This window comes from Erythrolamprus reginae, chromosome 3 (assembly GCF_031021105.1).
Source record: "Erythrolamprus reginae isolate rEryReg1 chromosome 3, rEryReg1.hap1, whole genome shotgun sequence".
NCBI classification, from domain to species: Eukaryota; Metazoa; Chordata; class Lepidosauria; order Squamata; family Dipsadidae; genus Erythrolamprus; species Erythrolamprus reginae.
The window spans coordinates 197,365,345-197,392,754 of record NC_091952.1 but is presented as its reverse complement, the minus strand read 5'-3'; the positions used below and the strand labels follow the sequence as shown (position 1 = coordinate 197,392,754).

At 38.7% G+C, this 27,410-nt stretch overlaps 2 protein-coding genes across 8 annotated transcripts in view; one reads left to right on the top strand and one right to left on the bottom strand.

Annotated features, from left to right (window-relative positions):
• RALBP1 (ralA binding protein 1) overlaps positions 1-7,442 on the top strand; it is a 34,970-nt gene extending 27,528 nt beyond the window's left edge. Inside the window, exons 9-10 of the mRNA XM_070747534.1 lie at positions 4,385-5,427; positions 5,559-7,442. Coding sequence (XP_070603635.1) covers positions 4,385-4,672 — 288 coding nt within the window. The 3' untranslated portion in view covers positions 4,673-5,427; positions 5,559-7,442. The remainder of the gene's footprint in view (positions 1-4,384; positions 5,428-5,558) is intronic.
• Positions 7,443-10,884: 3,442 nt separating this feature from the next.
• PPP4R1 (protein phosphatase 4 regulatory subunit 1) overlaps positions 10,885-27,410 on the bottom strand; it is a 52,635-nt gene continuing 36,109 nt past the window's right edge. For all 7 annotated transcript variants that reach the window (XM_070747532.1, XM_070747526.1, XM_070747527.1 and 4 more), the window contains 7 exons: positions 24,187-24,372; positions 20,654-20,815; positions 20,274-20,374; positions 15,963-16,083; positions 15,738-15,872; positions 14,986-15,127; positions 10,885-11,963 (listed from right to left, as the gene is read on the bottom strand). In XM_070747532.1, the coding sequence (XP_070603633.1) occupies positions 11,800-11,963; positions 14,986-15,127; positions 15,738-15,872; positions 15,963-16,083; positions 20,274-20,374; positions 20,654-20,815; positions 24,187-24,372 (1,011 nt within the window). In that variant the 3' untranslated portion in view covers positions 10,885-11,799. The remainder of the gene's footprint in view (positions 11,964-14,985; positions 15,128-15,737; positions 15,873-15,962; positions 16,084-20,273; positions 20,375-20,653; positions 20,816-24,186; positions 24,373-27,410) is intronic.

Genomic DNA, 27,410 nt, shown 5'->3' with positions numbered 1-27,410 from the left:
TTTATTTAATTTATTGGATTTGTATGCTGCCCCTCTCCGGAGACTCGGGGCGGCTAACAGCAATAAGACAACGTACAATAATAATCCAATACTAAAAATGATTAAAAACCCATTAATATAAAAACCAATCATACATACAGACATACCATGCATAAAATTGTAAAGGCCTAGGGGAAAAGAGTATCTCAATTCCCCCATGCCTGGCGGCAGAGGTGGGTTTTAAGTAGCTGACGAAAGGCAAGGAGGGTGGGGGCAATTCTAATTTCTGGGGGGAGTTGGTTCCAGAGGGCCGGGGCCGCCACAGAGAAGGCTTTTCCCCTGGGTCCCGCCAAGCGGCATTGTTTAGCTGACGGGACCCGGAGAAGACCCACTCTGTGGGACCTAACTGGTCGCTGGGATTCGTGCAGCAGAAGACGGTCCCTGAGATAGTCTGGTCCGGTGCCCATCCGCAAGGCATGTAGCTCTTGCGGGGAATGTTCATGGGGGAAGTTGGTATTACTTCCATGTAATGGGAAGCCAGTGACTCTGTCAATTTTGTGCGCTTCAGTAAGCATCTTGGGCACCAATCTCAGCAGCGTTCATGCCCTTAGCCTTCAGGTAGTGTATTACAGTGCGGACTTTGCACTTGAAGGAAAATGGAATGAGGATGCTCATCTCTAACCTTCACCACAACGGCACTCAATGGTATACTGGCCACTGTCACTGCTCGTTCTCTTCTGATGGCTTCCCGCTACACAATAGTAATACCAACTTCCCCCACAAACATTCCCCACAAGAGCTACGTGCCTTGTAACCTTACTTTCCGGATAACCCTCATATGATGCAACATATGACCCCTTTTTTGGTGTGTAATATTAAAAGTTAGTTAACTATGGAATAGCATAATTTAGAACGTAGCAGATGCTCCTTTGTTAGAGGTAATCTACCAGACGCTGCAAGAACACCTTTCCCACTTTGTCACTGAGTTGGATTAGATGAGTTTTGTGGCAAATTTCCACATTTATTGTTCTGTGACCAATAAATGTGCATGGTACAGAAATATATTTCTCAGCATTTTGGTTTTGAATGCTGAACATTCTCATTTTAAAATCAATAGTATTCCTGAGCAATGAAATTGTAATAAAACAAAAATAATTGAATGAGTATGATAATCTTTTTAAATTTGTACCAGCTTGTTTTCCATGCTGTCCTTTTCTCTCATAGAAGGTTGCCTTTTTTTTTTTGACTTTGTGAAAGTGTGCTAACACTGATGCATGTTACCTATCCGCGCAAGTACAGTGGAACCCCGACATAAGAGCTGCTCTACTTAAGAGCAACTCGAGATAAGAGCTGGGAGGGGAGAGATATTTTTGTTCTACTTACAAGCCCAAATTCGAGATACAAGCGCCAAGGAGCTGTCTCCTGAAGCCAAACGCTAACTTCCGCGTTCGGCTTCAGGAGACAGCTGCGAAGCGGCGCGCGTGTTTTAAAAGGTTGCAGCCGGCCTGGGGGGCTCGGGGGGGTGCTTGCAGCTTTCTTTCTTGCTCTTTTTCTTTCTCTCTTTTACCTTCCCTTCCTCTATTTCTTCTTTTCTTTCTCCTTCCCACCTTCTTCCCTCCCTCCCTCCCTTCACTCATTCCTCTCTTACTCTCCCCTTTCATAAGTTTCCTTGCTTCCTTCCTCTGTTCCTGTCCCTTCCCCCTTTCTTTCTTTCTTTCTTTCTTTCTTTCTTTCTTGCTCTTTTTCTTTCTCTCTTTTACCTTCCCTTCCTCTATTTCTTCTTTTCTTTCTCCTTCCCACCTTCTTCCCTCCCTCCCTTCACTCATTCCTCTCTTACTCTCCCCTTTCATAAGTTTCCTTGCTTCCTTCCTCTGTTCCTGTCCCTTCCCTCTTTCCTTCCTTCCTTCCCACCCTCCGTCCATTCATTCACCCATTCCTCTCTTGATCGCTTAAAGCCGGTCCCTGGTGCAAAAAGGGTTGGGGACCTCTGTCCTACAGGATTGGGTGGCAGAGAAGTTGAACATATGTAAATTTAAAAGTTTAAGAAAGTTTACAAGTTAAGTGAAAGAAACTTCATTATTCATTTATATGTACATGTACATTTCTTCATTGAAAACATGTCTTTCTGCATAATTTAGACTAACTTTGTGAGTTTTTTGAGGGCTGGAACCAATTAAAATTATTTACATTAATTCCTATGGGGAAAAGTCGTTCGAGATAAGAGCTGCTCGACTTAAGAGCCCAGGTCCGGAACGAATTAAACTCGTATCTCGAGGTACCACTGTAGTTTCATCAGATTTCTGTGGGTTTTCTAGTTAACCTTCTGATTGAAAAAGTTTTCCTGTCTTTCCAATAAAGGCATTTCATGTTGCTTCTCTGTTTAATAAACTCTTCCATTTAGATAAAATACAGAATATTGTTCAGACAGAGGTTTCCTGTTTCAGTTAAAACAGGTAACTGAAATAATTATTTTCTTTGATTCTTAGAATTTTCTGCGTCACAGAAAACCTGGACAGCTGCCCAGAAATAAGCTCTGCAATTGAACTTCTTCACATTGGCAGCAAAAGCAATACATAGAAATAGATAACACACAAAAGCAATGACACTACTTCGTAGAATAATATTTTTTTTCCAACAATCTTTAGCACAGCCTGAAAAACTGATCAATGTTATTACCTCCTTATTTATAGCTGGAAAGAAAGCTAAGGGAGAACTATTTAACTAGGCCTTTGTAGTTTGCAGATGTGCCTTTCTCTTAAGAATTAACCCCTCTTGGGGTTGACATGGAAGTGACAGTGAAAGCTTGCCATTTAATAGCTAATGTGTGATATGTACTGGGAAACCACTTCATAATTATTCACATCTGTCTTCACCTATGTTGAATGATAAATCTCCCAATAAAAGTACAGTGATACCTTGTCTTACAAACTTAATTGGTTCCGGGACGAGGTTCTTAAGGTGAAAAGTTTGTAAGATGAAACAATGTTTCCCATAGGAATCAATGGAAAAGCGATTAATGCGTGCAAGCCCAAAATTCACCCCTTTTGCCAGCCGAAGCGCCCGTTTTTGCGCTGCTGGGATTCTCTTGAGCTCCCCTCCATGGGAAACCCCACCTCTGGACTTCTGTGTTTTTGCGATACTGCAGGGGAATCCCAGCATAGCAAAAATGAGCACTTTGCTGGCAACGGAAGTCCGGAGGTGGGGTTTCCCAGCGAAGGGAGCATCAGTGAAATCGCAGCATCGCAAAAACACCAAAGTTCTCAAAACCCCACCTCCGGACCTCTTTGTTTTTGCGATGCTGCGATTTCACTGAGGCTCCCCTCACTGGGAAACCCCACCTCTGGACTTCCGTTGCCAGCGAAGCGCCCGTTTTTGCGCTACTGGGATTCCCCTGGTGGGATTCCCCTGCAACATCACAAAAACACAGAAGTCCGGAGGTGGGGTTTCCCATGGAGGGGAGCCTCAGGGGAATCCCAGCAGTGCAAAAATGGGCGCTTCGCTGGCAATGGAAATCCGGAGGCGGGGCATACCAGTGGCGGTGGCTTGGGTTTGTAAGGTGAAAATAGTTTGTAAGAAGAGGCAAAAAAATCTTAAACCCCGGGTTTGTATCTTGAAAAGTTTGTATGACAAGGCGTTTGTAAGATGAGGTATCACTGTACAATTTTTTCTCTTTAAGCACATTTCAAAAATGAATATATATAAATAAATAATTAACAGTTCCCAAGACCTACCCTGTTTTCCTGAAAATAAGTCATTCCCAAAAGTAAGACATAGGAGAGGTCTTGTAGAATTGCCTGATATAAAGCATCCCCCGAAAGTAAGACGTAGGAGACGTTTCGTTTCGCAGCATTCCCGAACAGAACATATATAACATATATTTGAAGAAAGTATAATTGTTGTACGTGGAAATAATGGTATGGTAGTAGTAAGAAATTCTTGATAGGATTCAGTTTGTCTGGTTATGCTGGTTTGTGATGACAACTACTGTACAGTATATAACAAATGTTCTTTTTTTTTGTTCAGCAATAAATGTGAATTCTTCATTGGAAAAAAAAAAAGACATCCCCTGAAAATAAGACGTAGCACATCTTTGGGAGCAAAAATTAATATAAGACACTGTCTTATTTTCAGGGAAACAGGGTATGAGGAAGGCTGGGGGAAGGAGGCACATATTTTATGTTGGCTTTGAATCTGCCATTGTCAATTGCTCATTTCTGCTAGGGCTGGATTTTCCAAGTGCCTCCTTTCCTGTTTTGTTTTCCCCGATGAGACCCCGCTTGTCTCCCTTCCAAGAGAGAGTTGCAGTGAGGAATACCTTATGAATGATTCATTAGTTCCATCAGTAGCTGGCTGTGTTTAAAGCTCAAGTGACCCTTTTTCCCATTTTTTTTTTTACTGGATCAAGGTTAAGAACAACCATCTGAACCAAGCGATTCACGAGGAGCGTGAGGCCATCATTGAACTGCGAGTACAGCTTCGTCTCTTGCAGATACAACGAGCCAAAACGGAGCAGCAGGTGCAGGAAGAGGAAGAGCTGGAGAAACGAGGGGGCCCCATGCCGCTGCAGCAGCAGCAGCCGCCCCTGCCAAGAGACAGTGCCCCAGAGACAAAAGCTATGAAAGAGCAGCCAAAGGCAATCCAGGAGTCAGTGAAGCCATCTCCAAGCAAGGACAGAAAAGAAACCCCAATTTAATTGGATTTCTGAGCGTTTGGATCCTCGCCTGTGCAAAACCAGGACTGTGCAACTTACTGTAAATCTATGGCCTGTACATTCTGTAAATATTTTCTCTTTTACATTCTGGGGATATTTGGTCTCCGTCCTACGTGTGGCTTCTGCCTATCAGGCTCAGGTTACTTGGAAAGATAAAGCAGAGAGAAAGAGAGAGAGAGGGCGGGAGGCGGCAGCTCTCTAGCTACTCAGCCTTGTCAATACATTAGCTTTGGCTGGTCTTTGGGAATTGAGGGGATGATGATACATTTTAGAACGATTACATACTCACTCTGAACCAGACTTAAAATTCTCTCATGCATTATCTATCCAAGGGCTACTTCATACGAGAAACTTCATTGCACGGATATAGGAAAAAGTACATACTCTGCTGGGCGTATAGCAATATGTCCGGTAATTCTTGACCACCAGAAATTTCAGGTAAAGAAGGTTGCATATTCCCCTTTCCAAAAATCTCTCCATTTGGTTATCTTTTTGGCCATACATGCAGATGACCATGTTTCTCTCTGACGAGCAGCAAAACCAACAGGTTAGCAGAAGAGGGGAGAACACTGCACAACCCCTCTCTATGCCATTTGTGGGTTGTCTTAATTTAAAAAGTTTGGTAAGAGGCATTTGCATTCTGGTCTTGAAAAAGAACTTCCTCTTAGCATTGAAATGGCTTTTGTGACGTTATTTACAAGGCTGATGTGTCCCTAGTCAATACAATTGTCTGTTAAGTGTTTATAGCAGAGGTCTTCAAACTTGGCAAGTTTAAGAGTTGTGGACTTCAACTCCCAGAATTCTCCAGCCAGCATAGCTGGCTGGAGAACTCTGGGAGTTGAAGTCCACAACTCTTAAACTTGCCAAGTTTGAAGACCTGGTTTATAGAGAAGCCACACTTGGCACAGCAAAAATATGTTCTACAATGGTCCATGCTTTTCTGTGCGGGGTAAAGTAATTGTATGAAAAGTGGCCGTTGGCGAAGAATGGGGAGATCCGATCCATATCCCATTCATTGATTTGCTTTGTAATTTTTTTTGCTCTCGCTCCTCATAATTGTTTTTATTCACTCTTACTTGTGCCTTTCAGTAACAAAGGAGCTTTACAAAACAGATGTGCCCGAAACGGTGGAAGATCTTCAAAACTTTAGTTTTATGTAACATGTTTTCATCTGACATTTTTTTAAAGCTTTATGAAAGTACTTGTGAAATTAAAATGAAAAGATCGATAAGCACATATCCATAAATCCACTATGAATTCTTGAACCCTGTCAATGCAGTTATATGTAGAACCGGTTCTTAGGGTTGCCAATTAGTTGGAGAATGATGGAAGCATTTTGTAGGTTTTATAGCAAACATCATAATGCTGACTGACCTTTCTTTCTTTTGATAATTTAAATAAATTAGTAAATGTTATTGATTATGATTTAGGAAAAGGAGTTGGAGGTGGTTTTTATTGCACTCTTTCTTTGATGGATTGAGAGCACTTTGAAGTATAGTGCAACAGAAGCATGCAAGACTCTCCATCAGGATCTTGGAACTGGGGTAATCTTGGCCATTTTAGTGGGTTTGAAAGAAGTATTACATTCAGAAAGGGCTTCATAATTGTTCTAGAACTTGTACCAGAGGTGGGTTCCTACCAGTTCTAACCGGTTCTTTAGAACTGTTAGTAAACCGGTGGTGACATCACAAAGCCGGTTCTGTCAGTACCGGTCCATGGGTACCACCATCTTTGATTTTGCTTCTGTGCATGTGCAGAAGCTAATTTTTGCAAGAGTGAAGAGAGTGCGCGCCCACATGCACTCACATCACAATGTGAACCGATGGGAAAGGTAAGTAGAACCCACCCCTGACTTGTACCAGTTTTTGGTACATATTTGAAAGTGTGTTGTAAATGCTTTGGTGGTCCTCTTAAGCACAATGCAATGGAGCGAAGAGGGTCCATCTCCAAGTCTTTCCTGGCATTTTCTAAAAGGCAATAGGGGAGTATATTTGTGATCCTTTGTGTGCTTAAAAGAGGGTGATGCTAATAAATAAAAAAGCTGGTAATATATACCCATAAATTTGTGATGGAAATGTTCAGCTGCCTTATGCTTAATTAGTTACCATTGCCAGCAGTGAATTCTTACAATAAAATGTGGCTTTTCAGAACTACATCATTTAAAACCCCAATTCAATTTGAAGTGGTTGATGTTAATTGAACTCTATAGGGTGCTTGTAGCTAATTTAGTTTCTGTCTGTAATATTTATTTTTTATGTGGTGGGTGGGTTTTTGTTTTTGTTTTGCCTATTGCACTGTTGTGAATCATTGGCCATGATTTAATGTTTGTACAAATGACACTGAGATGTGCATTGTAAAGAACGACTTTTTTAAAAACCTTAAAATTTATGGAGGTTGGTTAAATGACAGTTGTAGGTAGATTTATTTTGGCCTGTTACATACATTTTATATTTCTGACAGTATTTAAACCTTTTTGTTTTGAATTCATACTAATTTCTATTAAATTGACAAACTTTTATAATCAATGTTCATCAAATATTTTGATATTGGCTAATTTTTGTTTGTCAAGAACATGTTAATCAAGAAAATGAATTTAACAGCCACGTGCTAATGATTTTATTGAATTAAAAATGTTAAGATTTACAAATAAATTTTCTGGTCCACATTCAAAAGCCCTGATGTGGTAATAACCAACTGAACCTATGAAAACATGTTTGAATTAAATAAATGCAATTCTACAGAAAAACCAAAAGGACAGCAGATTACTAAGTGTGGTTCTTTCTGACTTACACTTCTGGATTGTACTGTATAGTTCTTCAGTCTAATCAAGCAGAATCACTCTATGGCAGAAAGTGGTTAACTAATGAGGGAGGGCAGTTGAAAAAAAATCCTCTTAGGATACAAATTGTTGGCAAATTGAAAGTTTTGATTGCAAAGCATTTCTGGAATGTTCACAACAACCTGATTTGAACTTAATTCATTGTAAGCTCAAACTGTTCTGAATTCCAAATGTTTTTATCCACCCTAATGAAGAGAAAGAAGCTCAGCAACGAGACCTAAATTTGTTTTCAATTTCCACTTCTTTCATTTATGAATTTCCTATAGATTAGTAGACACAAAGTTTACCTATCTGTTGTGGTTAGCTATCTATGCTGCAAAGTCAAGTGCCTTGTTGCTTGCTCCTGTGACTCTACCCTGCTTTCTGTTGTCTGAACGCAGAATCTGTTTTCCCCATTTCCAATTCCCATGTACTACTTAAAATGAGCTGGGAGAGAACACAATCTCACTGTTTGTTCCAGTTTCTGCAGATAGACCATGTTTTCAGTAGGGATTTATTTTAGCATGGAAATTATTTCCTCCATGTCACTCTTCAGTGTATTCAGTGTTCCAACTCTGTTTTAAGCAGGTATGAAGTAAGCAAATGTTTACTGTTTTTAAAGTCATTTGCTTATCTGATTATCTTTTCGTACTGAAGAAATTAAATTGGTATGTTTCATATATAATGCTGCACAATGAAAATGCCAACATAAGTATTGTTCCAGTTCCATTAAGAGAGCTAGAGTTCTCTTCAGTTGGTTCAAAAGCAGAGAATTGGAAGCAAACATTAAATATATGTTATATGACAATTTAATACAGATCTGATTAGAATGCAATAAGGCAGTGTTTCCCAACCTTGGCAATTTGAAGATATCTGGACTTCAACTCCCAGAAGTCCCCAGCCAGCATTCTGGGAATTCTGGGAGTTGAAGTCCAAATATCTTCAAGTTGCCAAGGTTGGGAAACACTGCCATGAGGTAAAGGTAAAAATTCCCCTTGCGTATATGTGCTAATTGTTCCTGACTCTAGGGAGAGGAACTGAAGAGCCAGCGCTGTTCGAAGACGTCTCCTTAGTCATGACTAAATGCCAAAGCACACAGAACACTATTACCTTCCCCCCAAAGTGGTCCCTACTTTTCTACTTGCATTTTTAGCATGCTTTCAAACTGCTAGATTGGCAGAAGCTGAGTAATGGACGTTCATCCCGTTATACTAGGGACTCGAACCACTGAACTGCTGACCTTTTTGATCAACAAATTCATTATCTTAGCCGCCACGAATGTCATACATTGTTGTAAATTTAGCTTGCTTACAATTCCCACGTATCCACTTTTGCTGATGGTCCTTCTGTTCCAATTTGAGAAGCAGCTATTAGACTTGCAAACAACTTTTGCTTACATATTTTTTGGGGTTAAAAAAATAATATATATACATGATATGGTATAAAGCCAGTTCCTAAATAACTACATGAAACATAACAATTCCAAAACTAGGAGAGGTTAAAATGCTTGGTTTGGATGCACTGGTTAAATGCCAGTCAAAATTGTAAGTTAAATAAAAAGCCTGTTTTAGAAGAACGATGATTTCTGCAGAAGAATTATTTTGCTAAAATGTTTTAAGGATGTGAATGAAATGATTTAGTGGGAAGTATTTCTTTATATTTTCTAATCTGAGTCGATTTTCTCTTCCAAGCTTTCAGACTTGGGCTGAAACCTATCTTGGGAACTTCTTGCAGTGTGTGCGCTTTGGACTATTGTGTGATATTTATATGGTGCTTGTTATCTGTGGCTTTTTAAGATATTCAATTCAATTTATTAGATTTGCATGCCGCCCTTCTCCAAAGTCTCAGGGCGGCACACAGAATAAATATAAAACAAGCATATAGAACAAATCTAATATATTTTAAAAGTACGACTAAAAACCCTATGTAAAATTGGATCAGCATCTTTAAAAAATCACAACGGACACCATATAAACACCATGAAAGAACAGTCCAAAATACACTCTGCTAAAGGAAGTTCCCTGAAGAGAGCTCGGAAGATAAAACCTCTTATCTTGGTGACGACTCAAATTGGATCCTTCCTATGTTATAACTAGGAACTCAATAGTTTAACTGGCACTTTGATGTATGCTGGCTCACATTTAGGGGGAAAAGCCCTCTGTTAATAAGCTGATGAAATATGGATTGATAATGCCTAAGCAGAAATATTTTTCTGCCCATCTTGAGTTCACTTGAGAAAACAGCAAATATGTTAGGAAAAGGGCTGTACAAAGTATTCCAACAGAGGTTTTTCATAAAGCCCTCTCTGAAGTAAGAGGCAGGTTCCTTGCCAATCTTGATCAGCAGTTTTGATAGCTGTCTCTGCACATGCCCTTTATGTCCAGGGGAAGCATGACCTATGCATGCCCCTAGAGAAAGCTGAGGCCAGCCTCAGCATGGCTTCTTCAACATATCAAAGAGAGTTTTCATTCACACTAGCACATTAGGAATACCCCAACTGTTTTGCCAAGCCATAATTAAACTAAACTGCAGTGTACCCAAATGGCCAGTTTGGAATTTGAGCATGTTCTCTTCAGGTGTAGTACAGTAGCACATGTAAACAAAGCCCTAGGCTTAACCAGAAAAAGCATATATATAATTATGTTAACAAAATGAAAAAGGCCTTAGAAGGTCTGGCTATAATTTAAAGGATTTACAGGAAGGTATTTTTATGAATTCCCATCCCAGTGCCTCACCTGTATGTACTGCAGCGGTAGCAAAAGCACTTACATACCATTTCATATTGCTCTATAGTACACACTGGGCAGTTTACAATGTCAGCATATTGCCCCCAGTAATCTGGGTCCTCATTTTGCTGATTACACAAATTTAAGTCTTTTCAAAGATTAAAAACTTTAATATAGCTAATTCTGGAAGGAGGGAAGACTGAGTCAACCACGAACCCCATCAGAATGAACTCCAGTCTGTGGGCAGAGTTAGCCTGTAATACTACATTCTAACCATTGCACCACCAGGACTCCTAAGCACTTTGGTATTAATAAATTTACTACAATCCTAAAAACAGGATGTATATAATCAGGGTTCAAAAGACCTGTATACAAACAGGCTAAATCAGATTGTTTCCTCCCTAAAATACCTTCATTTGAGGCTATGAAAATATAAACACAAATACTAATTGTACAGATGTTTTCGCCAATGGAATCAGGATGTTCAACTGTTTTTAGGAAAACATGGGAATCAAAACACACTGACATAATCATGCTAATTTAAACCTGTATTTTTAGGCACATTTGAACACTGGAACAAGGAAACGTTTTTATAAAAAACAGTTCATAGCTTCAATTGATTACATGGCATCAAGAAAAGGAAAGTTCACTCTTATTAATATTTTTTTTTATTCTGAGGAAAGAACATGTTATCACAACAGTTTGAAATAGCATGATTAAAGACTGCAGCACTCCCACAAGTGGTCCAAGATATGTACAGTATATGAAGAAAAAGTTGCACCTCAGAACCGATCATGATCAAGTTTAAAATACCTGACTTGAAATACATGTGCTATTAGATTTCCTTCAGGTCATGACCAGCATGATAAAAAATCAAACATCAGGACACAGGTACTCAGCATAGATTTCTGTTCACAGACACAGCAATATGCTGTGTTTTAAGGGTTAAAATCAGATTGTGGTTTAATATTGGCACTGAGTCCTTAAGGTGAGAAAAACAAAACACCAAACTTTTACTTTTCCCTCATTTACACACATAAAAACTATTCACACTTAAGGATGTGCCCAGCTGCACACAAATTTAAGTCTTTTCAAAGATTAAAAACTTTAATATAGCTAATACTGGAGACAGCTTCTTTGCTTCTCGGTATAAATCCACCAGCTATTGGTTCTTAAGAAAGAAACAGTTTGCTAAGGTAACTCTTTTGACAGAAAACAAATAACAGTCTCTGGAAATCACTCCCTTTCTACACTGAAAATGCTCAGACAATTCAAGTTTCACATATTCAGGAAGACAGAAGATTTAAGGCTCTGGTGACAAATACAATCCTCTGAGCAAAGTTTTTCTAGAGTCAAGTTTCAACACATAACGGGTTTTCCTTGACTCCAAAATTCTTGATCTCAGATTTAGATAACATCCAACTGAAGTTAAGTCTGGTAAGATCTTTTCTCCTCCGTGGAAAAGAGGTTTCAGTAATCCGTGTTAGGACCACTTGACGATTGCCTACAATTTTGTAATGTTTGTTCTCTTTTATTAAAATTATACCAACATTCAGGAACTACTTTTAGTAAGTTGAAGAGGCTGTGCTCATAGCATCATCAGATATTTTGGTACTGGCTGGGTGGATGCTTGCAAAATACTTGACATCATTGTCATTATCCATCTGGAGGGCTACGATTGTCTGTTCTACAGCCTCTTGATGGGAATTAACACACATCAGAAAGTATTCTGTAGGAGGTGGGGGACAAAGGAAATGGGAAAAGAATGAATTATTATTAGTCATGCTCCAATCAGCAGGAAATAGCAAGTATTGGTCATCAAAATCAGGGTATTGCAGAAATGGAATGTAAGTTAAAGTCCGCAGGAGCCAAGAGATTGTTTTCTTTTCCCCTCATTTAGTGCTCATATCCTCCTTCACCTCAAATCCACATAATAAATAATGTTGGATCTACTTCTGCAATCCGTAATTTTATTAGAAACATAGAAACATAGAAGACTGACGGCAGAAAAAGACCACATGGTCCATCTAGTCTGCCCTTATACTATTTCCTGTATTTTATCTTACAATGGATCTATGTTTATCCCAGGCATGTTTAAATTCAGGTACTGTGGATTTACCAACCACGTCCGCTGGGAGTTTGTTCCAAGGATCTACTACTCTTTCAGTGAAATAATATTTTCTCACGTTGCTTTTGATCTTTCCCCCAACTAACCAGATTGTGTCCCCTTGTTCTTGTGTTCACTTATTCTGGCTTCTGGGCCAGTTCTTCACTCTAATTCTAGCCTACTTTGCAGTTTTAATTAAAATTATCTTTAAAAAAATTATTAGGTTATATTAAAAAAGAAATACAAAAAAAGAAAAAACAAACACAAAAACATTGAACACCACACTGACAACTATACAATGTAAATAACCCTTAGGGTTCTCTTACAGAAATTAGTATCAACGATTTATATTAATGCACTTTGTGTACCTTACATATTTCTATTCTTTTTTCCCAATAGTATCTTTTCTTTACAACTCAGTAACTATGGTTATAGTCTTATTTATATACAAAATAATGTTTCTATTAATAAGCTGAGTATTTACAATTTTATTTATTATTTTTTTCTCCTTTCCAACCAATCGTAAAACAAGTTCCAGATTTTGTAATATTCCAAGTCTCCTTATCTCTTGGTTTTATTGTCATCATGTCCAATTCTGCACATTCCATAGTCTGTTTTACTATACTTACACTTCTGCAATCGGTAATTTCATTCTGGCTTTTGGGCCTAACCTACTTTGCATTTTTTAAATAAAAATTATCAATTCTACTTCGTGTCCTTTTCACCCTGGAGAATTCAGGATAAATTCTTTACATTGTTATTTTTCTCCTTCATGTCCCACTGTCGTTCCATGCTTATAGGTCCTTCCTTACAATTTATGCTTCTGTCTCTTCCTTATTCTATTACCTTCCTAATCTTTTCTAAGCTATCGGGCTTTGCCAATGAAATCTCTTTATTCTGCAGTATTTTCTTTCCAACTAATTTTCTATTTACATTCTTAATCCCATAAATATTTTCCCATTCTTTTCTATATTCAGCCTGTCTTCTATCTCCCACCCCAACTACCGGTTACTAATCTTTTCAATAATCATTTTATCAGATGCCTCTTATTTCACAGACTGTATAAAAAGGAGAATATTTTTGAAAGCAAAAGGTCTTTCTTTCACTGTAATATATACAGTTTGGAAAAAATAAAAGTAAAAATTTAACCTTATCCAATATATTATCCAGTCCTGTGCGGTGGACTAACTCCCCGTACATGTGTTCAGGATTCAGAGTTGTCCATGAGCACATGCCAAGTATCTTCAACTATAAGGGCATCACAATCAGTTTAGTCACTGCAGGAGGAATGGGCAACTATTTTGATATTAGGAGCTGCTCTTTTTATTTTGTTTTCTTTTGAAAGCTAAACTGGGTATGTATAATGGTGTGTGAGAATGGCCTTGAGGGAAGAGGGGAAGATATGCTGCCTAGGAAACAGAAAAGAGAGAGGAGTCTCCAGTGGCTTCATAGTGAAAGGAAGAAATTTAGGATGGGACCATTTAATTGATCAGGCACTAGCATGTAATTCCAGGCTCCATTATGATCAAAAATTGAGGACTGCCTGTAACATCACAAAAAATGAGGTAAATCTTTTCACCCATTTGGGGCATGTTGTGAGGAGACTTTAAAAAAAAAAGACTTAAGCCTCTCCAAAAATTATTGTAATCCTCTTGGGTCCTCCTACCCCTGCATTATAGGAAGAGTTTTTACAGTTGAGACTTCAGGCAACTACCTCATGAACTGTTTTAATTACGGTAAATATTACCTGAAGACAAAACTGGTTAAAATTAGGAGAGGCAAATTCTGTACTTCCTCAGTACTTTCTACCTTCCTACCTATACTAATATCTCCATTTCTTCCTTGTTCAAACTTGACTCTTAGAAAACTTTATATCCCCCTAAATTTTGGCTAAACTACTTTCCACATTCTAATTTAGTTCAAAGTACAATCCAATTTAAAACAAAGGATTACTCAGTGGTCCTTGTCATTGCCTTCTAGATCAGTGATTTTCAACCTTTTTTGAGCTGCGGCACATTTTTTACATTTACGAAACCCTGGGGCACATTGAGTGGGGGGGGGGGGGGGCTAAAAAAAGTTTGGACAAAAAAATTCTCTCTCTCTCTTCCTCTCTTTCACTCTATTTCTTTCTCCCTCTCTCTTTCTCGCCCTTCCTTCTTTCTCTCTCCATCCCTCTTTCTTTCTCTTCCTTCCTCCCTCTCTTTTTTGCTCTCTTTCTCTCTCCCTCCCTCCCTCCCTCTATGTCTTTCTCTCTCTCTCCTTCCCTCCCTCTCTTTCTCTCTCTCTATTGCTTTCTTTCTTTCACTTTCTCTCTCTCTTGCTTTCTTTCTCTTGTTCTCTTTCTCTCTCTCACTCTTTCTCTCTCTTGCTTTCTTTCTTTCTCTCTTCTTTCTTTCTCTCTTTCTTTCTTTCTCTTGTTCTCTTTCTCTCTCTCACTCTTTCTCTCTCTTGCTTTCTTTCTCTCTCTCTTCTTTCTTTCTTTCTCTCTTGCTTTCTTTCTCTCTCTGAGCTTCGCGGCACACCTGACCATGTCTCACGGCACACTGGTTGAAAAACACTGTTCTAGATAATAAGTACATAGGAAATTACTTCCAAGATCACAGGAAAGTCAGCAAGGCAATTTGATAAGTTTAGTGCCACCAACCTTTTTCTAGGAGTGTTTGTCTTAAGGTCTTTGCAAGCAGGACTCTAACGTTTGGAACTCGGTCTGAGGCCAAGTGTAGCAAATGGGGCAGTAGATACTCAGCAAAGTGATCCATTGGCAGGGAGTCCTCTTCTATAATAGTCTGAAAAAGAATGATATCTAAAAAACCCTGCTTCATTAAATCAATGGTTTAATGGTGGACAGTGAGGTGAAAGTAGAACAGAACAAGAATCTTTGTCAGATTTGGGCTTTTTTTCTTTTCTTTCTAGCTTTGTTGTTCTTCTCCTATTCAGCCTCTTCTTTCTTCATCTTGTCATAAATACAATCAGTCAATCAGTGAAAAAGAATTTTTCTTTTGAATAATGAAATATGGAAATAATTACACTAAATCCTGGCTTGTTTAACTGCATATTTGGAATAGGCCATAAATGCTTGTGATCATATAATCTGCTAAATAAATTGTGCTGAATTTTGATAATTAAATTGATGTAATTAAATCAATTACTAAATAATTAATTTATAACTAATTAAATTAGATTGAATAAATGAGCAACATTTACAGTAATCCAGAGCAAGCCACTTGGATTTATTTATTTTATGTAAGGAGCAACGAAACAAGAATGATAGTCAGCAGCTTGTATCTTATTTCTTTTTTACCATTTTCATACTTTAAAATGCAAAATAATTTAGAATGGAAAATGAAGAATCCACACACAATAGTGATTATGAAGAGGTATAAGAATAATTCTTACCTGGCAAATAAAGACAAATGCTTGTCGACCAGACCACTTTGGACATCTGCAGAATCTTTCAATCAGTTCATTCATAAGATCAATCACAAATGTTGGTGTTGGAGCATTGTACAGCTTCTTTACCATTTCACTAACCTAGAAAACATGGTCCATTTACGTAAATCAATCGCTAAAATAGTTGGTGTATTAAACTGTTGTGTTCAAGGACTGCTTTTTAACTTATACCAGCTTGTAGGAAATCCATCGAACAGAAGACACCTTGTCTGCACATAGGTTGAGGGCAATAGGTCGCAGATAATCATATATGTCTCTCGGACTATACAGATCAAGAAGCAAAATCAGCTGCCTACAAGAATAGGGGAAAAACCAAAAGAAGACATTTTCAAAACAATCACAATAATGATTTTATTACAATTAACGAAAGTTAATGAGTTGGCAATATGCTAATTTATTAATAATTTTCAATTGTCTTAAAATATAACAAACCCTTAAGACCACTTTTATTCAAACCCCTATGGAGTTTATCATTTATCCTGAGTACTGAAATAAGGTTGTTATTGGGGCAATAATTTTAGAGTACTGATCATTAATTTCTGGAGTTGAGTTTATTTCCAGGGAGATAAAACCAGAAATGATGGTATGATTCCCCAAATACAGTTGTACCTCTACTTAGGAACACCTCTACTTAAGAACTTTTCTAGATAAGAACTGGGTGTTCAAGATTTTTTGCCTCTACTTAACCATTTTCTACTTAAGAACCGGAGCCCGGAAAAAATTCCCAGGAAATTTGAGAGCGGCACGAAGGACCAGCCAGTTTTCTGCCATTCCCCCTTTAATCCCGGCCATCTGGGCTGCCTGAGGAGCCTTTCGGTGGTACTTAAGGAGGCTTTGGCAGTCCAGAGCGAACAAAGCATTTTCCTTTCTCTGGGTGCTTGGATAGGAAATAAACCTCTGCCAGCGCCCAGAGAAAAGAAATGCTCCCTTCACTCTGGGCAGCCGAGGAGTCACCACAGCGAAGGAAAAGCACCGGCTACAAAGCAAGAGGAGAGGGGAACCCTTCAGCATGGGAAGAAAGAGGCAGCAGGTAGCAGTAGCAGCAGCTAGTGTATGAGAAGCAGCCTCGCGCCAGGTGTATTGGAGGCGTGTGCTCCTCCTCGTCGCCTCAGAGTCCCTCTTTTCTTTTCTTAAGCCTTAAATTTTTGGATTTTTAAAAATTCACCTCACCTCACCCTCTTCCTTCGGCAGCGACTGTCCTCCTCCTCCTCTTCCTCCTCCTCCTCCCACCCAAATTCTGAGCTTTTATTTCTTTCCTAATGGGTTTGCACGCATTATTTGCTTTTACATTGATTTCTATGGGAAAAATTGCTTCTACTTAAGAACCTGGTCACGGAACAAATGACGTTCTTAAGTAGAGGTACCACTGTACAGTACATGGGGGAAGCAATATGCCTAAAGATATATGCTGAGTTTCTATAAGAATCTACTACACCTACTCCTACCTCCTGCCGTTACTATTACTATTATTACCTATACTAATATGCTGTTCCATAATATCAGAGCCATCACAGAAAAATATTGTTGCTTGGTTTCAATTCTTTATTTTATGGAAATTATTATTATTATTATTATTATTATTATTATTATTATTATTTATTAGATTTGTGTGCCGCCCTTCTCCGAAGACTCGGGGTGGCTCACAGGATACAAAAACAACAAAAATGCAAATTCCCTAATGATTTCCTCTACTTGAAAACACAGAATGAGTTGGTTCAAGTTGCCAATCCTTAAATTGTTTTGTACCAAGCCAGACAAAGTCTTTCAATTGCATTTGGACATTTAATGGTAAGCAAAGCAAGTTTACCACAAGTGTAAACTGTTATATTCCCACCTGTCCCCCAAAACATCCAGGTGGGCACAGATCCAGTCAATACATGATGGAAAACATATTCAACAGTATTCTGGTCATTTGAACAGAATCTACAGACCGGACCATTGCAGGATGTTATGCTAGTCATTGCTTCAAGCACCTCCATGAAGAGTTCAGACTAATGTGAATCTGAGCAATTCTGTTGACAAAGTTGTGAGCAACAGTGTCAAACTGGCCAGATGGGTAATTTATTTGTGCAGGTTTCCCTAAAAGGGAATTCATTAGCTTAAACAAGGCCAAAGGCTGGCAGCCTGCCAATGCAATGAGACGTTTCAAGAAAAATAAAAAAGTTGGCTTGCTACCAAGCAGGACACTAGCTTTTAGAATATTTTTTGAGATGCCTTTGGATTCTACATCAGGCTTACAGGCATGCTGAGAAAATAAAAAGTAGTTTTAGTCCAAAGTGTGTTGTTGGAGGGTCTTTTTGTAAATATCCCCTAGCCCACCAAAAGATGAAGTCACAGGAATACATAAAGAAGTGTCCTGGGTAGAATAAAAAGAAGTGTTGCACCAACCTTGCTTGCTTGGTGGTAAGTTGGTGTTTTATGACTAGCCATGGCTGGTTTTATGACCAGCCTTAGAAGCCAGTTTGTGAATGGCATTTCCAGTCATTTCGTTTAGCACTCATGACATACGTGGACTGAAAATGTCAAATGTATTTACTTGTCTCAACAATTGTTGGATTTATTGCTGATCAACTCACAGAGGACCCATCATTCATAGGGCATGTTAACATTAAATGGCTGCTCTTCACATTTTCCAAGCTAACATTCTGTGCCATAATTTCTGGCACTCATTGAAAATGATGATGTATCACAAAGAACTGTGGTCTCTCCTAGTATAGAACTAAGTCTTGATCTGACCTAATATAACGTTTTTGAAGGAAACCGTAAAATAGCAGGAACCATCTGCTTTATTGACACTACTGATTCTGAGCAGTCTTTAACATCTACTCGTTACCCACTCACTACCTTTGTAGCTTGTTCCAGACTTAGCAAGGAATGTTTTCTTGGGTATCTGAGAGAGCAGAAAGATGTTTCTGCTCTTTGAACTAACAGACTTGTGCACTATAATACCAACTACATTAGTTTAGTAGAAAACCTCTCTGAATTAAAACTCTATTAAGAATAAATTATTCTGAACCCATTAGGACCTACTTATGAGTAACCATGGATGGGTCATGTCATAGCTATTAATTTATCATCTGGTAAGAGAAAAAATAAGGAGCTTCTTTTTCTATTTTCTAAAAATTTTAACTATGTTCATTTTGAAACAGAATAGTTATGGCTATTTTAATTTTTGAAACTATTTTTTTAAGATAACACAGTACAAAACACAAACATAAAACATATTCAGTGGTACCTCTACTTACGAACTTAATTTGTTCCGTGACCAGATTCTTAAGTAGAAAAGTTTGTAAGAAGAAGCAATTTTTCCCGTAGGAATCAATGTAAAAGCAAATAATGTGTGTGATTGGGGAAACCATAGGGAGGGTGGAGGCCCTGTTTCCTCCCAGGAGATTCCTAGAGAGGCCCCACGGAAGTTTCTCCCCGCCTTTTCTGGCCCTGTTTCCTCCCAGGAGATTCCTAGAGATGCCCCATGGAGGCTTCCCCCTGCCCTTTTCGGTTACAGTTTCAGAGGCTCAGGTTTGTAAGTGAAAAATAGTTCTTGAGAAGAAGCAAAAAAATCTTGAACACCCGGTTCTTATCTAGAAAAGTTTGTAAGTAGAGGCGTTCTTAGGTAGAGATATTACTGTATAGGCGTTCTTTATAGCCCCACTCTTATCAGAAGTTGTTTTCTTCAGTTAAATGCATTGATTAATACTTAAATATTTACAACCTTTCTTAAACATTTATAGCATACCTTACTGATGTTTTATATAATTCTTTGTACATAAAGTTCTTATGCTATTCACTATTTACATATTTATATTGTAATTATGGCTATTTTAATAATCAGTTTAAGAAGCATCCTCTAATTTTGTTCTCATTGTAAATTTTCCTAAATACTTTGAAAATATAAAACATTAAAAGGATAAGGATAATGACTGTATGACTGTGATTTGAATTTGTTTGATTGATTTTTAATATATCGGGTTTTTAGTTTATATAGTTTTTAATTAATTAGATTTGTTTTTGTATTTACTGTTTTATATTATATGCTGTGAGCCGCCGAGTCTTCGGAGAGGGACAGCATACAAATCTAATAAATAATAATAATATCAATAACTACAACAAACTAAGATCTATTTCCAAGTAATGAAAATTATGCAGTGAGACACTTTAATTCATTTCCTTCTGGCCTCAGTCTTTGCAAGGACCTTAATGATGTTTATTGCCAAGATGTTATTGCTAAGGGTAAACAAAACCCTCAGAAATGGTATGCAACAAAAGTAGGGGTGGGTGGGGTTTCCTAAGCAACACATTGGATGAATTAAGAAGAAATATCCAATCAAACACAAGCCATTTCCAACAGGAGTTCCTTGGTTTGCATTTTGGCTTAGGATAAAGATTATTAAGAGAAAAACAAGACTCATCTTGGTTCACATGTTAACAAGCAACATGCCCTTATATATGTTGCTGACACATCTAATTATCACAGAAACTTACTCAGCAAGCTCTGCTCGAAAACGCCAGTTCCTGCTATTGTCTGTGACCAAAAATTCCTGAAGTTGGTAAAGATACTCCCGCCTCTTATCAGGATGAAGAAGCTAGAACAAACAATTATGAAACCTTTTAAAAATCACATAGAAAATAATAAATTGCTAAGAGAATCTGAGTAAAATCACTGTATTAAAAACTGAAGTTGTCTTAAAAGGCATTTTTGAAATTGTTGTAAGACAGCAATATGCAGTATAAAATTAAATCAGAAATGTAATTACAAATATAATAATAATCTCATAAATAAATTTGATAAGTTAAAACAAAAAATACAGGAAAGAAGGAAAAATATAATTTTATTTTTGAATATATATAAAAGAATAATATACCTTCAAAAAATCATGTAGATGCTTAAGCACCCCGATCCTAACTTCATCCAGATCTTTTAAGAAGCCGTTAAAGACTGGAACCAGGTCACCTGCAGTAAGCTGATCTCCAAGAATGACTGCAAGTTCATGTATGGAGAAAGCTAACGTTCTTCGGACTTTCCACTGAAAGGACCAAAGCAATTATCAATTATACAAAATAATTCCAGTTCATTTCATTGCAAGTACAATATTAAAGCAAAATAAGGAAATAGTACGTTTCAATTTTATCAGAAAAAAGTTAGGAAAAAAACCAATGGCAAATAGGACAAACATTTTCAGGAGAAAACAAATTACAGTCATACCTCGTCTTACGAACCTAATTGGTTCCAGGGGGAGGTTCGTAAGACAAAAGGTTCGTAAGACGAAACATTGTTTCCCATAGGAAACAATGTAAAGTCAATTAATCCGTGCAACCAAAAAACCCCCCGCAAAAAACCCGCTGCCCCCCGGCTGTCACCTTTTAAAACAGCCTGGGGGCTTCTCAGCGACCTCCCCAACGCCGAACGACAAACCCGAACTTCCGGGTTCGGCGTTCGGGAGGCCGCCAAGAAGCCCCCAGGCTGTTTTAAAAGGTGACAGCCGGGCGGCGGGGCTTCCCAGCAGCCTCCGAACGCCGAACGCGGAAGTTTGGGTTTGGCGTTCGGCTTCGGGAGACGGCTGGGAAGCCGCGCGGCTGTTTTAAAAGGTCACAGCCAGGCTGGGGGGCTTCCCAGCACCCCCCCGAACCCCGAACCCAGAAGTTCGGCAAAAGTTCAGGGTTCGGGAGGTTGCTGGGAAGCCCCCCAGCCCGGCTGTGACCTTTTAAAACAGCTGCGCGGCTTCCCAGCAGCTTCCCGAAGCCGAACGCCAAACCCGAACTTCCGCGTTCGGCGTTCGGAGACTGCTGGGAAGACGCGCGGCTGTTTTAAAAGGTGACAGCCGGGCTGGGGGGGGGCTTCCCAGCAACCTCCCGAACAGAACCTGGGGTTCAGAAAAATTTTGTCTCTTCTTACGAACTTTTTTCGAGTTACGAACCGGCGTTCGGGAGGCTGCTGGGAAGCCCCACCGCCTGGCTGTCACCTTTTAAAACAGCCGAGGGGCTTCCCAGCAGCCTCCCGAACGCCGGTTCGTAACTCGAAAAAAGTTCGTAAGAGGTAAAATTTTTCGGAACCCCGGGTTCGTATCACGAGTTGTTCGTAAGACGAGGGGTTCATATCTTGAGGTACTACTGTATCTTCATTTGTCTACTGATTTTAAAAAAAAAAATATTTTGCATTCTTACCAATCCAGGAATATAATAACATTAATAACATTCCAATACCATCATTCCAGACACTTTTCTAACTAAGCTGAACCAGTAGCAACACCTGAACACACTTGTAAGTGGATCATAAGCTTCATAACAAATAGGAAGCAGCAAGTAAAGCTAAGCAGAATCTCATCAGACAACTGTATAATTAGCACAGGTCTCCCCCAAGGCAGTGTGCTATCTTCACTTCTCTCTATACACTAATGACTGCATCTCAAACGATCCATCTGTTAAACTTTATTTTATTTATTATTTAGATTTGTATGCTGCCCCTCTCCGCAGACTCGGGGCGGCTCACAACAAAATAAAACAGTTCATGACAAATCTAAATTATAATTTAAAATATTTTAAAAACCCCATTTACTAAGCAAACATACATACAAACATACCATGCATAAATTGTATATGCCCGGGGGAGATGTCTCAGTTCCCCCATGCCTGACGACAAAGGTGGGTTTTAAGGAGCTTACGAAAGGCAAGGAGAGTAGGGGCAATAATTCCCCCCCCAGGGTAATGGACGGACAGATGGGATTGTCCTTGGGAGGCAGAACCCACAGCCACTCCGTCTTATCAGGGTTGAGTTTGAGTCTGTTGACACCCATCCAGGCCCCAACAGCCTGCAGACAGCGGCACATCACTTCCACTGCTTCGTTGACTGGACATGGGGTGGAGATGTAAAGCTGGGTATCATCAGCGTACTGATGATACCTTACCCCATGCCCTTGGATGAGCTCACTGAAGTTTGCAGATGATACAACAGTGATTGGTCTCATTCAAGACAATGATGAGTCCACATACAGACAGGAGATTGAATAACTAACCTTGTGGTGTGGCCAGAACAATCTGGAATTGAAAACACTCAAAATCGTAGAAATGGTGGTAGACTTTAGGAGAAACCTGCCCATACTTCCACCTCTTACAATACTAGATAACACAGTATTAACAGTAGAGACCGTCAAATTCTTTGGTTTGACCATATCATAAGATCTAAAATGGACACCTAACATCAAAAATGTCATCAAAAAAGAACAAAAATGTTCTTTCTGTGCCAATTCAGAAACCTAAAACTGTCCAAGGAGCTGCCGATACAGTTCTACAGAGGAATTATTAAGTCTGTCATCTGCACTTCTATAACTGTCAAACCGATTCTGCAATCCTACAAGACAGACACAGACTTCAGAGGATAATTAGAACTGCAGAAAAAACTATTGCTACCAACCTGCCTTCCATTGGACCTGTATACTGCACGAGTCAAAAAGAGGGCTGGGAAAATAGTTATAGGCCCCTTATATCCTGGACATAATAAACTCTTTCAAATCCTACCCTCAAAATGACGCTAAAGAGCACTGCACACCAGAACAACTAGACACAAGAACAGTTTTTCCCCGAATGCCATCACTCAGCTAAACAAATAATTCCCTCAACACTGTCAAACTATTTACTAAGTCTGCACTACTGTTAATCTCATCATTTCCATCACCCATCTCCTCCCACAAATTACTGAATAGCTGTAATTTAGTTGCTTGTATCCTTACAATTTATATTGACTGGTTTCTAATATAATTTGATTGTTTATTTGTACCCGGACTATTATTAAGTGTGGTACTTTATTATTCTTGAAGAACTTATCTTTTCTTTTTACACTTAGAGAGTATATACAAGACAAATTCTTTGTGTATCCAATCACAAGGCCAATAAAATTCCATAGAGAACTAATTATAAAATCTCTCTCTCTCTTTTGCCTGCAATTTTGCAGTCAAATAATTCCTCTTTTGCTAATAATGTCTGGCCTTTTAGAAATATTAGACCAGTTTTGTAACAATTTCTGAGCAGGAAGTAAAATATTTTTCTAATTCTTACTCCCCCCGCTTTTATTAGATAACCATATTTATTTCTTAAACAACAATTAAGCAGGAAAAATGATATTTTACATAAATTACATCTCAACAAGCAAACAAATTTCAGTGTAACTATATTGCAGAGTGAAATAAAATTCCAATAGTTATTTAACTATCTAAACAGAGAGATATAATCTATAAATTAACTTTCTCACATTTTCTAAAACATCTTTCTCATTAAAAAAAATCCAAGAAGCACTAGAAATAAACCAACATTTGTTTTTTTATTACTTCAATGAGACAAATTAATCTTAAAGTAGCATAACAAATTTCTATACCATCCAAGTACAATGTTGATTTTCCATTACCTGCATATCAGAAGCAAGAGTCTCATAGGTGTCTTTCAGGCAATGCCAGTTCTGTCTACCTAGGGTAAGTGCCACCCCTGGAAGGCTATAGGCACAGTGTTTGGCAATCTCGGTATCAACAGTCTGAGCTCGAGAGGGATCAGTCATGGATAAATACTGGTCTAGCAAAGCTTGAGGTACAACGTCCTAAAACAGAAAAACAGAATTTAGAAGTCACCTGAAAGATATAAAATCCTTTACAAAACTGGAAAAGGAGAATGCATGGCTGTATCTTGAATGATGCAACATATGTTAAACATTTGTGGTGGCATTTGCAAATGAAATTGTGAGTAGACAAATCCAACAGGACTAGCTGTCCCGTCCAAGATGTATTAAAGAATTGGAGAAAAGTTCTCATGCCTTTAATGATTTCTCTCCAACCTTCTATTTGAAGTTGCTCAGTCAATTTTAAACACCTGGTTTTATATTAAAACTGTGAATATTCAGGATTATATTCAATGAGAATGCCATATGTCTAATTATGAAAAGTACAGATTAAAAAATTATATGTATAAACTGAAACCCTTATCCAATTTTGTTAATATCTACTTCATACCTTGTCCCAAGATTAAAAAGGAGCATCTTAGAAATGAACAAAGATACAGGATTTGAGGCAAAAAGATGAAAAAGGGCTACATGCGTGCTGCTCCCAGGCTGTTTAAATATATTTTAAAGAAAAACAGATTCTGGAAAGTGATGCACTGCCATAGTTAAGAATATATAACTTTCTTCTAAATCTTGAGGCTGTCAAAAAGCCCAGAGGAAAACCAGTCTATCTCAGTTTGAGTTACAAGGGAACAGTGAAGATTAAAATTGGAAAATAAAAACTGATACAGTGGAACCCCGACATAAGAGCTGCTCTACTTAAGAGCAACTCGAGATAAGAGCTGGGAGGGGAGAGATATTTTTGTTCTACTTACAAGCCCAAATTCGAGATACAAGCGCCAAGGAGCTGTCTCCTGAAGCCAAACGCTAACTTCCGCGTTCGGCTTCAGGAGACAGCTGCGAAGCGGCGCGCGTGTTTTAAAAGGTTGCAGCCGGCCTGGGGGGCTCGGGGGGGTGCTTGCAGCTTTCTTTCTTTCTCTTTTTCTTTCTCTCTTTTACCTTCCCTTCCTCTATTTCTTCTTTTCTTTCTTCTTCCCACCTTCTTCCCTCCCTCCCTTCACTCATTCCTCTCTTACTCTCCCCTTTCATAAGTTTCCTTGCTTCCTTCCTCTGTTCCTGTCCCTTCCCCCTTCCTTCCTTTCTTTCTTTCTTTCTTTCTTGCTCTTTTTCTTTCTCTCTTTTACCTTCCCTTCCTCTATTTCTTCTTTTCTTTCTCCTTCCCACCTTCTTCCCTCCCTCCCTCCCTTCACTCATTCCTCTCTTACTCTCCCCTTTCATAAGTTTCCTTGCTTCCTTCCTCTGTTCCTGTCCCTTCCCTCTTTCCTTCCTTCCTTCCCACCCTCCGTCCATTCATTCACCCATTCCTCTCTTGATCGCTTAAAGCCGGTCCCTGGTGCAAAAAGGGTTGGGGACCTCTGTCCTACAGGATTGGGTGGCAGAGAAGTTGAACATATGTAAATTTAAAAGTTTAAGAAAGTTTACAAGTTAAGTGAAAGAAACTTCATTATTCATTTATATGTACATGTACATTTCTTCATTAAAAACATGTCTTTCTGCATAATTTAGACTAACTTTGTGAGTTTTTTGAGGGCTGGAACCAATTAAAATTATTTACATTAATTCCTATGGGGAAAAGTCGTTCGAGATAAGAGCTGCTCGACTTAAGAGCCCAGGTTCGGAACGAATTAAACTCGTATCTCGAGGTACCACTGTAATTGTAAGAAAAAGATAATCATTTCTTTAGTGGTTTTCCCAAGCGTAAATAAAAAGAGGAGAAATAGAAATAAAGCTTGACCTTGCCTGTTCATGTTTTGTTCTCTGAGAGCTCAACACAGAGCTAGAACATTCAAATTCCAATACTGTGTTAAGACTCACTAACAAGAGAATAAAATTTGAGCTGATAAATACCTATATACCTCTAAACCTCCTCTGTATGTAATCTTTAATTAGCCAAAATAGTATCATAGAGCAACAGTTTTTGAACCAAGAATCATCAAATGGCTAATTTACCAAATGCGTCCATAACCCAAGATTCCTATGGGATTGAAATTAGTTGAATTTATTTATTTATTTATGTATTTATTCATTTGTCCAATACAGTAGTCCCTCACCTATCGCTGGTGTTACGTTCCAGACCTGGCCGCGATAGGTGAAATCCGCGATGGGGAATTTATCGACTGATAGTACTTATTTAAGTATTTATATTGTAATTGTTTTCATTGTTTTAAGTGTTTATAAACCCTTCCCACACAGTATTTATTTTAGATACAGTATTTAAATACAGTATTTACAATTTTAGATTTTTTTTAAAAAAAAAACTGCCGATCGAGTTCGGCGGGCTGTTTAAATCTGCCGATCAACTTCCTCAGAAACCCGCGATGAAGTGAAGCCGCAGTAGGTGAAGCGCGGTATAGCGAGGGACTACTGTACATAAATACATAGGAAGAAAATAGATATGTGATAATATAAAAAAGGGTGAAGGTGAACTTAGAGGAGAGGATATATGAAAGGAAGAGAATATATAAGATAGGTGAAAGAAAGACAATTGGACAGGGGACAAAAGGCACACCAGTGCACTTATGTACGCCCCTTACTGGCCTCTTAGGAACCTGGAGAGGTCAATCGTGGAGAGTCTAAGGGAGAAGTGTTGGGGGTTAGGGGTTGACACAATTGAGTTCCACGCTTCGATAACTCGATTGTTGAAATCATATTTTTTACAGTCAAGTTTGGCGCGGTTCGTATTAAGTTTGAATCTGTTGCGTGCTCTTGTGTTATTGCGGTTGAAGCTGAAGTAGTCATTGACTGGTAAGACATTGCAGCATATGATCTTGTGGGCAATACTCAGATCATGTTTTAGGCGTCGTAGTTCTAGGCTTTCTAGGCCTCGGATTGTTAGTCTATTTTTATGATTGCTTCAATATTGCCACACTGCTGCACCACCTCCTGGAGGTTCAGTAGATTGGTTAAACCCTACCCCTCTTGGAGGCTACGTGGACTGGTTTCACCAATGGCTGCTGGAGGGTGGTCACCTACAGTTAAGTCACTAGAGCCATGATGGTGAACCTATGGCACACGTGCCA